Source organism: Liolophura sinensis, chromosome 4 (assembly GCF_032854445.1).
Source record: "Liolophura sinensis isolate JHLJ2023 chromosome 4, CUHK_Ljap_v2, whole genome shotgun sequence".
In the NCBI taxonomy this organism is placed as follows: domain Eukaryota; kingdom Metazoa; phylum Mollusca; class Polyplacophora; order Chitonida; family Chitonidae; genus Liolophura; species Liolophura sinensis.
This window is the reverse complement of record NC_088298.1, coordinates 2,289,602-2,304,254: the sequence shown is the minus strand read 5'-3', so window position 1 is coordinate 2,304,254 and position 14,653 is coordinate 2,289,602. Positions and strand designations below refer to the sequence as shown.

The 14,653-nt window shown below is 39.5% G+C and overlaps 1 protein-coding gene across 1 annotated transcript in view; it reads left to right on the top strand.

Annotated features, from left to right (window-relative positions):
* Positions 1-331: 331 nt before the first annotated feature.
* Positions 332-14,653, top strand: part of LOC135464868 (krev interaction trapped protein 1-like) — a 28,122-nt gene continuing 13,800 nt past the window's right edge. Inside the window, exons 1-12 of the mRNA XM_064742437.1 lie at positions 332-352; positions 830-957; positions 2,024-2,264; positions 4,130-4,258; positions 5,217-5,340; positions 6,376-6,631; positions 7,707-7,798; positions 9,136-9,288; positions 11,419-11,572; positions 12,201-12,296; positions 13,291-13,389; positions 14,335-14,398. Of these exons, the coding sequence (XP_064598507.1) occupies positions 952-957; positions 2,024-2,264; positions 4,130-4,258; positions 5,217-5,340; positions 6,376-6,631; positions 7,707-7,798; positions 9,136-9,288; positions 11,419-11,572; positions 12,201-12,296; positions 13,291-13,389; positions 14,335-14,398 (1,414 nt within the window). The 5' untranslated portion in view covers positions 332-352; positions 830-951. The remainder of the gene's footprint in view (positions 353-829; positions 958-2,023; positions 2,265-4,129; positions 4,259-5,216; positions 5,341-6,375; positions 6,632-7,706; positions 7,799-9,135; positions 9,289-11,418; positions 11,573-12,200; positions 12,297-13,290; positions 13,390-14,334; positions 14,399-14,653) is intronic.

The window sequence follows — 14,653 nt, the reverse complement described above, 5'->3', positions numbered from 1 at the left end:
AACGAACTAACGGAGGACAAAGTAGAAGAAAATGACAATTTCTTTGCCTTTCCTTTTAATCATCTACCCCCGCCCCCCCCCCCCCCCCCACCCCCACACGTCTTTAGGCATAAGCGTTTTCACTGCTTGTTGACAACAGTTTACTTGTTGCTCAATCATGCAGATTTACAGACATGAGTGTAAGGTTTTGGGATTTGGCGCTTAATCGCAGGCTACTTTCGCTACACACAGTTTCCGCTTCCGGAAATTCGCGTGACTCGTACCTTCCTCGTTAAGTATTTTTTATTATGTATTAACAATAACTCGTGGCAAAGTACGAGACTACAGTCGACACCGAGTGACAGATCGTCAGGTGAAATATGCTATTGTTAATTGATTTTAAGATAATTTTGATCATCTGATGACGAAAACAGGCGCATTCAGTGTTCAGATTGTGACAGAGAGTTACGATTTTCTTAAATTCGGGAGAAACATTACGAGGAATTAGGTGATTGGGGCTGTTGAAGCAACCACACCCAACGTCTGACCTGCCTTCTAAATTATGCTTTAAAACTTTTGACTTCCTAAAAGTTGAAAAGCTATTAAGGTCGAGTTGAAGTTCTTGTTGAGCTTAAGTCAAGCGAGAGCACATCGAAGGCACAGCCTTACTTGACTTGTATATGATCTGAGTCTTGGCTTGTGGTATGTAACAATTAAAGTTAGCATACAAGGTCTAATTAACTGAGCTATTAAAAGTCTTGTGGATGTTTAAATCAACTGATAAATGTGTCATACCGGTGCACACCTTTTAAACAAATGACTGTTTCTTGTGATTTTGAAATTTCGACAGGTTAAAGTTTGAGGAATTCATATAAATGACTATCATGTTACCATGTAACATGACAAAGTGTAGGTGACTCAAGCGAAAAAGATGGAGATTGTGATCTAAAATTGGGCCTACTGGTGTTTTAAATGAAGGTAAGATTACCGGTTCAATCAAAACTTTTCTAGCATAAGGTGGCAGTGATATGATGTATGCCATCAAGTCACTGTTACGTCAAAAACTGATGGCAGGGCAATGTGCACAGATCATGTCATAGTTTATCAGTTTCTACTGTAATGTCATGCTGTCTTTAACATCATAACATCGTTATGATGACCTGGAAGGAAACATTTCACGTCAAGGAATTGTGCTGCAGTGTGTTTGCCAGGTGACTGGTCCTCATTAATTTTCAAAACAAAGCTGTTTAATCTTCTGCTTTCGGCTTCCTTAAACATATTTGTATTGTATTGTTTTTTCTTGAATATTAACTTGATATCTATTGAAGCCCAGCTCTAACTTATTCTGCCGCAGTTCGATCTGTGTTAGGATATTTGCCAGATGCGTAGCATACATAGTTGAACGCTTACTTTGGGGCACTCTGGTTTCCCTCACCCATAAACCTTACATCATACATACAGGAAAAGACTTCTTCAGTGCTAAACAGTTAAACACAAAACAAATATATTAAGTTAACATTGCTTTTATACGAGTAAATTTGTTAGGTCTCCGTACTCTTACAGAATCAACACAGGAGAGATATGGGGAAAATAGGAGAAAATTGGACTTGAGATGGCCTGATTTCAAATTCTGGCTAAATCTATGACTCCAATTCTAGTACCATTACATTTATACACCCATGAGGATTTCAGAATTGCTTGGAAACACTTTTCGGTTCCTTGTACTTCTGACGTGGGAAATGTTTTTTCGGTTCTTAACCATTTCTGCTATAGGAACCAATTTACCTGTAATATTTTTAGTGTGAATGACATTTCAACAAAGTACAGGTGCCTGGTGACACCTTATCCACAGTTTGAAGGCTGACAACTGGGCGAGAAACGGACAGTCAGTTTTGTGAATTTTTAACCTGGGAACGGACATGGAAATGGAACGATCATGGAAATGGAACGATCGTTTCCATGAAATCCTCATGACAAAATATATATTTCATTCTGGTGCGTGATTTTACCTTGCTATATTATAACCTACAGCTGTTCATTTCAGAAGCCTGCTTCTGCAGTAACGGTTGCCATGGAGATCATTGTGGCGGCCATTCGCCCAAAGCAAAATGTTTTGGGGCAGGAATTTCGGCCAAAACTCTACGACATTCTTGTAGAAACAAAAGGCGGTGACAAAGCAACAAGACTGCTGCCCAAGTTCGGGATTGGCCAAGATGAGGAGCCAAGGGAGACAACTCTGATACAGCTGTTCCTCTTTACAGGTGGAGAACATGGCGGGGTCAGAGGTGAGCATCACAATAAGTCTGTACAGGTGGTTGGAGGCAGTAGATTGAAGGTCAATCCTGGGTCAGGTCACACCTAATACCTTGAAAGAGAAAGTTGTAACTCCCTGCCTTGGCGTTAAGCAGTAAGGGGAAGTCATCCCAGGGAAGCATAGCTAGATAGAAAAGTGGTGGAAATCCTTCCTGCCGTGAGGTAGCACATTACATGCTGTCTAAGGACTCCTACTTCATCATAGGACTGAAAAATTGTTTAGTACAAGGTTAAACTCAAAGCACTCACTCACTCACTCAGTCAGCATATGACTGAAAAGCTGTTAAGTATGATGTCAAAACCCAGTCACACATGCATGCTCTTTCTGAATACACGGCATATCGGCCTTTTTTTTTTAGGCCAGGTTTAATAAAACTAAAGGCAGAGAAAATGCTAAAATGGAACATAAATCAGATGAAAGACCATTGTCCAAGAAACTATAACTTTCAATTTATTTTCTTCAGAATTTTTCCAGGTGAGTAAAATAGTTTTAAGACATTAAATTCTATGGTGGTCTCTACTAAACCAGAGGGTATCAGTGACGTAACTAACATCAGTATTTTTGGCTTTGAGTAGGTCCATTTGGCGATTGTATTCATAGATGTATAGGTACATGCATTTTTATTGAGGAAATCTAGTTGTCTAAATGTGATAAAACCCTGATATGATGTCACTGGCCCCAATATTGTCAGAAAAGGCCACTGTAGTATTCAAACTATCAAATGCATTTTATCAGGTTGAAAAACTTCTAAAAAAATAAATCAAACTAGTTTTGTGGACAGTGTTTAATGGTCTTTCATCTTACATATAGACTTCCTATTAGTGTTTTCTTTGCCGTAATAAAAGCAGGAACTGATGCATAGTTAGTATATGGCTGAGATTTTAAAAGAATATGAGGAACTAGTGGACGAAATATAATGCTAATTGCATAACCTATGTATAATTGTTCTTACAGGTTTCCTTACCTTAAATTAACCATACTGCATGAGTTGCCGGGTTCAAACCCGACCTTAGACAGGAAATTTTGCTTAGTTCTCACTGTTCAAAGTGGCTGGCAATGCCCATGGGATAGCTTGCAACATTCATTGATGACCACTTGTATCTCACTTAGTCTGTGTGCATTTTTGATTGCCCCACCTTGATAAGTTCATCAGTTATAAGAGAGTGATTTTGTTAAATCTATTTTTTGAAGTTTATAATATCCCCCAATGTCAGTAAGATTGGGGGTGAAAAAATTTAGTTCAAATCCAAAGCTCTTTAGGCTTTTTCATTGAGCTATTGATGGATATGGCCTAAGAGTGGTATCTATCCCTAAACAGGATGTGGGCTTTACTGCAGTAATAGAATAAAATGTTGATTTAAAATCATACCCAACTAATTGTGACTAAGCTTAGTCAGGTACAAATATTAACAGCAATTATGTTCAGTTTGTAATGGTATTTCTAGTTGATTATTTTCAATGAATTTCTGTCTTTTTGTGTTTTTGTTTTTTGGAGGACATATGCGTCTTGGTGGGGGGGGGGGGGGAACAGAGTTTGTCAAACTGTTGTTAAAATTTCAATTCAGTTTTTCTATTGATCAGAACTGAAACTGAAAGTGTAATACTTGACCTACCTTAAAGTAACCAAAACAATACAGACTGCTGAATATACCTCTGCTTATTTATATACATTATTATTCACAATTTTCCCTTTTTTCTTTTGCGGTCTTTAAAGCCGTGGAGTTTCTTAACCATTAATCATGCGTTACTTTGGAGGCTATAGGCACTGTGTACATGTACATGTTTCATTTCCTGTATGATTAATCTGAGAGTTTCCTTTGCATTTTATTTTCGCAGGTGAGAGGGCTGTCGCTATTCACAAATCAGGGGGAGACAACTCCTCAAACACCCGTGATCCCGGCCAACCTCCATCAAGTAGCCCTACAAGGACCAGTCTGTTGTTCTGCGTACCTGTTAACCGTAGAGGTAGGTAGACATGTGTATACATGTACCAAGGGCATGTATTTTGGATTTTTGACAGCACATTGTGCGTTCGTGAATTTTAAGACAACTGTTCAAAAAGCTTCTGGCTTTGCATGCTTGAGAAGTTAGCAACTATATGCACCTTCAGTGGAAAGGTGGCAGGTATCTCCATGCAGAAGGAATGATTCTGGCTTGATCCCACAACAGCAATGTTTCAGCCATTTTTCATGGCAATCTCCATAAAGAATTAAGTTGCCAGATACATGTATCTTCGTTTGGAAGTTGCTGATGAACATTATTGACTCGTACGTGTCATAGGAATCCTTATTAAAGACTCGCACAGCTTAGTGCATGTAAATTAAATTCCAGCTATACAGACAAAGTCCCTTTTCACACAAAGCCATGAAAATGATTCAGACTTTAAGCGATACGACGGATGAATAACAGATTGTAATAACTCATACAGATAAGAATGTAGTTCTGTTTTAATTTTTTCTGCCGTGAGATTGAGAAAACTATCTTCTTACCATTGCCGGGGTTTTTTTTGCTGGTAAAACTAAATAAGTGTCTGAAAAAATGAGGGAAAAGGGAAGTTTACTAAAATTTAAAATTGTGGTAACTACTGCTTGCAACTCTGCTTGTATTACAGCGGAAGTAGCAAAACAGAGGTTACTTGATGTTTGAACACAAACAATAAGCGAAGTCGGCATTTCAGGTGTCTCAAAAGCTCATGCAGGTTTGGACGAGACAGGGCGAGGGCTCTCACAAACAAACACAGCTAAAAGGTCTTACTTTATGGTTAGCTCATGCTCACAAGACCCCCCACTGTGTCTCATGTAAACCTCCATGAACCTGTGACTCCATAAATGCCAACTTGTCTTATTACGCTAAAATCCTGTTTGACTCCCTATGTGTACATGCAGCCTTGAATAACCTCCCTTATATGTTTGTATTTTTGCAGATAAGTTGTCCCGTACTTCTGACTCCCTGGGTTTTTACCCGCTGGACACTGTGATAGACAATATTAACACAGGAAACTGGCCTGTCACCTCTAGTATGAAGTCCAGTGTTAAGAAGTTGGAAAGGTGAGACATTAAAAGGCTATACCAGAAATTTTTGAAAAAAAAAAAAGAAAGAAAAACATGTTTTCTAAATCAAAGCTCAGAATATTTCCTTGAATCAGTAAAGATGTACCTGTAATATTTATAGTGTTAAAATGTTTCTTAAATTTGAAAAACTTACGTAATTTCACTGGTTTTATAAATTTTAAGGCTTTTTTTTAGAGATTTTAAATAGTAACAAAGGCACAGATGAGGCTGATATTTTGTGAAAGGTAATGAAGCCTAGTGACCCAGGAGCCTCTCACCAATGCCGTTGCTGTGAGTTCAAGTCCAGCTCATGCTGGCTTCCTCTCCAGCTGTACGTGAGAAGGTCTTGAGTACGGCGTTAAACACCAATCAAGTCAATAAATAAATAAAACTTTATAATCCAATTTATTAAACTTGGATTACAATTAATACTTTATTACAGGTAAAATTGTTGCCCCCTCCCCGTCTCCTTCCAAAATGCTGTTGTAATCTGGGATAAAGACCTTAATCCCCATTGTAACAAACTTTGCCAATGAATTTAGATCAGCATTTGAAGTGCTGTGATAAATTTCCCTAATTACATGTAAGTGGGCTGATTAGAGCAAAGTAAAGTATTAAAACTACCAGTAATGAAGGGACATGTATTTGGGGAGTATTTTGGTTTATGATTTGGAGTTACTGTTGCTTTTCACAAAAGTTACTGTTGCTTTTCTCATGACTCCTATTGTGACTCACATAGATTCTTTTTTTTTCTACACTTGTGTAAAATTTCCACAGTTTTCTTTGTTAAAGGCATGTGGTTTACAGTTACCTGTAGCTCTTCAATTTCCTCACCCTATAAAACTTCGCAGTTCCAAAAGTCAAATATCATTGGATTATCAACATTGATTTGTGTGTATTTGTTCTACAATTTGACTTATTTTTGCTTCAAACTGCCCTGCGTTCCAATAAGTAAAATGTTATTGCAATCTCATTGATAATAAATGAATGTAAATGCATATGATACATTTGGACTCATTTTATTTGTTTCAGCTGGTTACAGGAGAGCCATTCCAAACCCAAAGCCATCGACTGTTTGTTTCGCTCTCAGGCGGAGTATCGCATTCGTCTTTGTATAAACAACCCTGCGTTTATCCCCAGCACTAAACTGGATCAAGATGTAGGAAAGGCCGACGTAGCCTTGAGGCTGACGGCGAACGAAGCTCTCGCCAAGATGCTCTTCATAGAGAAGTGCGACAAGGTGGTGATGAATCCTTTGTTTGGATCAGGTCTGCCGTACAAGACAAAGGTAAGTTACCCATTTAGATTAACTGTTGAAAAATGGCATTACAATTAGTTATTATGGTTGATCGAGCAGGGATATTTACCTGGTTAGATTTGGAATTGATAGCCGTCAAGCCGACAATTTGATGCAATTTATGTAGAAACGGGAGCTTGTTTGTGTTTACCTGTACGCTCAGATGCCTAACACTTATGCGATACAAACCACGTCAATTTATAGCTCACTCGAGCTCCGATGTCACACTAATACATGCATCCTCATTTGCGTATAGTTGGTTCATTTTCTAGCGGGCGGACTTGTGAAGGAATGTGGGGCAGAAAACTTGTGATTAAAGTGCCATTTGTCATGTAGCAGGTGGGCAGAAATATTTACATTGAAAATGCTCAGGGTAAAAGTGCTACATGTATGATCATTGTATCGAAAGAGAGCCTGAGGGACTCCAGTTGTCACTTCTCATGTACGACGATGTTGCCGTAGCCTAGTTTACTACAACGTGAACGCTGATGTGTCGTGTACAAAAAATCATCTGCACATGTTATTTCAAAGTCAGGACCAAGAATATAAATTTCCACCAGAATTATAAAGTTGTTATATGAGTGAAGGGGACGGTAGCTCAACAGACTGATGAGGTACGGGTGTCGACAGAGGTGATAACTGTCACCGGGGAGGTCTAGTAGATCGCAACATGACCAGGGGGTACTAACAAGTGTGATGGACCCAAGGAAAGAGGCTGTGATAAGTACTTGGCCCATGTTTATTTTCTAGATATGTTTCAGACACATTAATAGAGTGTTAACTATACTGTCATTCTGTGCTACACCGAAACAAGGTAGCCTTATTCATAGGCCTAAATTTTGTGTGCAGCTACCATTTTTGTGTGTGGAAACCAGGTTTTGTCACATCAAGTTCTGATTGGAGAATAACTGACTAATCAGATAGCAAAAAGACTACTGTGAGGTATAATGAATTTCCATGCCACATGTCACCTCAGCGATAACAGCATTGTTTTTGTTGAACAGGGGTAACAGGTTAACAGTTTGATGATTAGTGACTTTCACTTTCACTTTTGTTTTCTCCACAGGTTGACAATGTGGTGGATAACAGGTATTGGGGTTTGGGTCGTCCTCGCTATGAAGACATAGAGCCTCCCTCAGGCATCCCTGCACACAGCAGGTAGGCTGCTAACTGTTGACCTTTGGGGGGAGGGGCATACTACTTTTTGGCGCAGGTTGAGCGTTGGTTAGGGAAATTCTGAATTTGCATCCATTGCCTCGGGTCTGTGCTGGCTATAAACAACAGTGCTTGTATTTTTATGTTATTTATTTATTTATATGATTTGTGTTTTACGTCGTACTCAAGAATATTTCATTTATACGATGGCGACCAGCATTACGATGGGAGGAAATAGGGCAGAGCCCGGGGGAAACCTATGACCATCCGCAGGTTGCTGCAGGCCTTCCCACGTAAGGCCGGAGAGGAAGCCAGCATGAGTTGAAATTGAAGTCACAGCAACCATTGCGTGATGCTGTGGTGCTAACCCTCTCGACCATGGAGCCCGCCCCCCCCCCCCCCCCAACAATGCTTGTAAGACTGTCTGCCAAAGCATGTTATCCCAATGGAGTATTTCATTTTTTAAATCCAAGTCCAGTAATTCATAACTTAAAGGAGAAGAAAACACAAAAATGATACCAAAATCAGATGAAAGAGCATCAAAACTTATTTGCAAATATGATCTTTAATATTTTTTGGATTTTTTTTTCAAGAGAGAAGGTATTTGAAAATATTTTTGTATGGTGGGTATGTGGGACCAACTTTTGGTATTTATCGTAGTTGCATAAGAATGTTCTGAATAAGGCTGTGATGCTTGTCTAATAAATCTATTTGAATGTAAGTTTGTTGTTTATATCGAAACGTATGCATTTATCCTAAATTATGAAAATATAAATATGATATTTATCAAAATAGGTGGAAATTTTTGTGCATAGGCAGCAACCTTGAATACAACAAGTTAAATTTATCAGGCAATATTTTTTCCATATTAAGTCTTTTTACAAACATATATGCTGTAATTTGGGCTCTCCTAATAGGTATCGAAATGTCCTTGCATTTGGCCCTGTAAATCTAACATCACTGATAATTGATCAACTGGGGGCCTCCGTGGTCGATGAGGTTAGCACACCAGAACAGCGCACCCTCCCACCAATGTGGTCACTGTGAGTTCAAGCCCAGCTCATACTGGTTTCCTTTTCGGCTGCACTTGGGAAGGTTTTCCATCAACCTACGGATGGCCGTGGGTTCCCCTGGGCTCGGTTTCCTCCCACCATAATGCTGGCCGAGGTCATATATAAAGTGAAATATTCTTGACTACAGCGTAAAACGCCAATCAAATAGATATAATATGGGTGCAGAAATAAGTGATTTTGGGCTTACATAATCAGTTTCCCGATGATCCAGCAGTCACCATTGATATAAATAAATAAATTGAGCAACTGGAAAACTTGAATTTGCAGTGACAAAGAGAAACAGTGGGAGAAAGACTTTCCTCTACATAAGTGTGCATACGATGATGATATAGCGGGGATGAAGGAGCTCCTGGCTAAAGGCTACAATCACTCACAGCTGGACTACGATTCCAAGTGGGCACCAATTCACTACGCAGCCTGGTAGGTACTACCCCAGATACAGGGAGTTACCTCCCTTGCAACAGTATAGCTGGATCCTGACCATCAACCCTACGCCCGTTTTGTGGTTGAATGGCCTAGTATCATACGCCCACTATACGCCGACCCTGACCGGACCTTGATCAAACACGCCATCATCCTCCGCCTCCCATCCACGTAGGGTCTGCATAGGGTTGGCCAAGGATCTGCCGACAATCCGTGCATGGTGGCACCATGGTCAGCGTATCATTTTATGACTTTCATTCAGTTGTTGTAGTTTGATGTAACGACATTGGACATACACTATAGGCCTTGTATTATTCGTTCGACTTTCTCTATAAATTTTTATAACTTAATTACCAATTTTGAACAGAACACATGCACGGACGAGGCTGATATAAGGTAATTATTTGGGCTATTCTATAGTAACAGTAAAAATTGGGTTGGAATTATATGCGCTAATAGATTTCTTTTTACTGGTAACAAAAATCTCTTTACTTTCTTTGGTGAATTTTCATAATTTATACATGGATAGGTAGATGAATATTCTCAAAATATGTAATACATTTTATAGCCTGATTTTGTGCAAGGTTTACATGTAGGATGCATATATATATATATATATATATATATATATATATGTCTTCACGCGTGCATAAAGGCTACATATGATTGTGCTCATGCTATAATAAACGCGTTTTTGTGCTTGTAAATATTAATGAAGGATAGGATTGACAATTGTGAAATAGGGGATACTATTTAGAGGACTTGAGATTAAAGGGGAAAACACTAACATGCTGACCTTTATACGTGTCAGCGGTTTGAATTTTATAAATTGTAGGCCTTGTGTAATGTACAGATATGACTCATTACATATACATTTTCAGTAGAGGTTTTTAAGCGCGTATAAGCATGAAGGCTGACAAACATCACTCAGTTAAATCAGACATTCCCAAGGAATTTTGTATCCCACATGAAACTAATAAATTTACTGATAAGCTAAAGAACTCAAGTCCGTTTTCAGATTCTTAAACACCGCCACGGTTGTATAGAGCCGTTGTGTACAGCGTGGACTTCAGGGAAAGCAAAGTGTTGTAAATACATATATTTGTCTACACATAGTTCTGTCATAAATGCCTTTAAGTAGGCATGTTATTTAATAATCACTTACGTAATTTATTTTGAAACAAAATATCATATACTTGAGACGCCGGGTACAAACTTGAATGCCCTGTCTTCAAGAGAACTGTGTATATGAGTGGCGAACCAGTAGGGGTCCTGAACAGTGAGCTGTTAAAACTGGAACTTTGTGCGAAATTCGTGTGCAAGTAAATATGCTGTGAGCTATGATGGTGTTCATAACAGACATGAGGGTTTACAAAAAAGTCGGTCCATATTTAGCGTTAAAACATTTAATGATCATCGCCCGACGGTCCGCTGAGAGTCGGCCAAGGGCCCGCGTATCATACTGATCATGGGTCGGCTATCAGGGTATCCTCTGGCCACAATGGGCGTATGATTGATGGTTAGGATCTGGCTGTACTGTACAATCAATCCAAAGTAGCCTTATCCCAAAGAATTTTTTGTTTTCTTTGAGTGAATAGTACTGTATATAATCTCCTTGTATGAATATATTTAGAACTAAGTAGTTGATTGTGTCTAGGAACAGTGTAGTTGGTATTGGCGTAATGGTTAAAATGCATGTCTGTCTGTGGTGAGAACACAAGAGATGTGGGTTCTATTCCAGCCTTGGACAGAGGATTTTTACATTCCCCTGCTCACACTGCTTGTAGGAACATGAACACAATAAGCAGTCAATGACGCTCATTTGACTGTGCTCATGAAAACTTACCGTCGCCATGTTAGTGAAAAATGTTAGAGTACAGCATATAAAAACTTGAGATAATAAATAAATAAACATTTATCATTGTTATTTATTTGTTATTTAAACAAGTTACAGATGTCAGATCACTGGCTTATTGCTGGTCGTATAATGATTGGCAGTGGGCTGGGGAAACTGGTGGCAATATACTATTAAAGGAGTGTCATGTCTAGTGTCTTTGTCATGGTATTTCTGTGAGGTAGCATATAGACCATCCTGTTATTTTTTTGTAACTTACATGTACTCTGCAGGTGTGGCCATGTGAAGGCTGTCAGTTTGTTGCTCGATGCCGGCTGCTCCCCCAACATCAGGAACAAGAACATGTCCACCCCTCTGCACTTTGCCGCAATGTGTGGTCATCCCTATGTGATCATCAAACTCCTGGATCATCGGGAAACTGACTACGTAAGCCTTACATCGCCTTTTTTTTTCACCGTTTGTATGCGCCCATATTATAGCATTATAGGGTGTGTAATATTATTATATGGCGTTGTCTGTCTGTCCGTCTGTCTGTCTTATTGTAAATCTTGTGTAATTGCTATAAACATAAAATGCAACTGTTGGCAGGCTCAGGTTGCCCAGTGGTGGTTTGTTCTATTATAAATGTAAACCCCACAAGTTTTTACATTGTACATGTACATCTAGCACCAAATGTCAGGTTATGGCCAACTTACATGTACACGTAGCAGATGGGGCCTCTATGGCCGAGGTGGTCAGTGTGCCAGCAATGGAACAATAACCCAGAAGCCTCTCACCAATGAAAACGCTGTGAGTTCAAGTCCAGCTCGTACTGGCTTCCTCTTTGGCAGTTTGTGGGAAGGTCTGTAAGCAGCCTGCAGATGGTCTTGGGTATCCCCGGGCTTTGCCCATATTCCTCCTACCATTATGCTGGCAGCTGTTGTATAAAGCAAAATACTCTTGAATTTGGCATAAAACATTACATTAAACATTGGGATAAATATAGCTGAAGTCAATGAGCATACCTGGCTTGACATACCTGGCTTGACAAAGACATCACCTTTTCTCGTCTCAGGCCCCAGTAGATGGAGAAGGTAAAACTCCACTGAACTACTGTGAAGCTGTACCAAAAACAGACTGGCTCCAGTGTGTATACCTCCTGAAGACTGCTGTGAGTTAATACTAACCATCAACACAAAGTGTACGATATCTGTGGCAGACTTTCTGATGTGGCTACCGAAAAAAAGCTTTAGATTTCTGCATTTTAAAACTGGACAATTTTAGCCAAATTTAGGTGCACATATGTAACAAATAGGATTCTGTTTTGAGACAGAATGAAAAACTGCTCTGATTAAGAACAAAATACTGCTTTGATTAAGAATGGAATTCTGTTCAGAATAGCTATGACACATTGTTTGGACTAGAACAGTTGATACATGGACTTTTTCTTATCTTACATTTGGAAAAATTCACAGCAATGGCAACAACCACTACCAGATGTATCCATTGACTGAGTTATCTCCCTGTGCTCAGTGTCAGCTGGCCTCAGACACCCATTAATTTTCCATAAGCGACAATGTTAATGTCTAGGGCTGTAGCTCAGTCCCAAATATTCTGTGGCCAATAAGTTATGGTGCATACCTGGCCCAGCCTTTGAGAAACAAGCCATAAAAATCTTGACATAGGTTGACCGTCAAAATCTGGACCTTTCCATGCCAGTAGCCGGGAGGCGTGCCTAGCAACGCAAAGGGGACGTCACTCGCAGCCTCATCACTACCTCACCCCTTGTGTCCTCTCGCCCAGAATTTCAAACTTTCATCAATAAAGCTCATACCTCCTCAAAGTTTAGACAGTTTCCAACATTTTAATATTAAGCATGCACCTGTACACCAGAAATGGCCGCCTGGGAGCAAAAAAAAAAGACTTTATACTCTAAAATACACAGAATTACGTTCGTCCGTACCGAAAAAAGGAAGTTGTAATGGGGGTCTGTGTCCAGCTGACACTTTGCCCAATATGGGTGCTACTCACACCACATGATATTTGTATCCTGTCACTGAGAAACCCTGTAACTAATAGCGTGAATGTAAATTTGTATGGATATGCCTGGATGGGAATGATGATCACTGTAATTGAAGCCTCACCTGGTGTTTGTGTTTGTGTAGAAGATCCAGGTGAGTCTGATGAATGGCACCTGTGTAAGGCTGAACTTGGAGGCAGGGGAGAGCACCACTGTTCACCAGCTCAATCAGCAGATGTTACAGGTAAGGCTCAGCTGTATAGACTGTCAGGTGGCCAGATTAAGTAACACTTAGATTTGGTAGTTAGTCTGCCAAGATGTTTGCTCAGTGTGCTTTACATGCATGTAAAACTTTAGTTTAACACATGCAGTACTTTTGGAGATATCGCTCGTGACACTTAATATTGATGATAATACACAATTCACTTTAATATTGATGATAATACACAATTCACTAAGTCGCGAGTATTGAAATTGACAGATATGACGTGGAGTAAGGCAGTTATAATGACGCAATGACATCAGTGACTTTTCAGTACTCTTCATTTGTTTTGTGTCAGATTTTATTTCTGTGCGGAAACATAGATGTTCGTATACCAGAAGTCAACCAATACAGATGTCCCAGGTCAATAATTGCAAGGCCAATTTCCAAAATAGTGTTTAACACAAACCACAATAATATGAAGTTAGCATGGAATTCCCACCATAAATATCTGCGATAATATAGCATGGCGCTGATTGTCTATTAACCCTTCGTGTTATAACAATATATGTATTTCTAATGATTAATGGAACAGTCATTGTTTTAAAGCAGGTTTCCTCTCAAATTGTCGTGACTCTTTGGGCTTTATTTGTCCGCTGTATGCACGTGTAAGTCACTCTGAACATGCCCCATATGTACACGAATGTTATGTGTGAGTGCATTCAGGAAACCATTATTTAAAGAGTGTAGCTCTGTCAAATTGAACAATATTTGCTCTTCCTAGAGGCCCTCTATAACAATACATGAACCAACATCAGACAAGTACAAACGGTATATACAATTAAAAAAAGCAATTCAGATTACATGGAGATGAATATCAGTTCATCTTGCTTCCAAGACACAGCGGTTATGACACTGAAGTAGCTGTTTAACAGTAAAGATTTAACTTTTCCTGTCCTTCTCCTACCCTCTCCCTCCCTCTCACAGGTGATGAATCTTCCCTCATCCTGTAGTCACCTGTTCACCATCTGGATCTGCTCACATAGTTTAGGTAAGTATACAATATCCTGCACACCTGTAAAGCTAATTTACATATTTGATTGATGCAGACAACAACACCTGGACCAATAAAGTCTTTGTGTTTGAATCCAGCTTTGCATGTACGTGTATATTTATTTACTTATTTGATTGATGTTTTAGCCGTACTCAAGAATATTTCACTTATACGACGGCGGGCAGTATTATGGTGGGGGGAAACTGGGCAGAGCCCGGGGGGAAACTCACGACCATCCGCATGTTGCTGGAA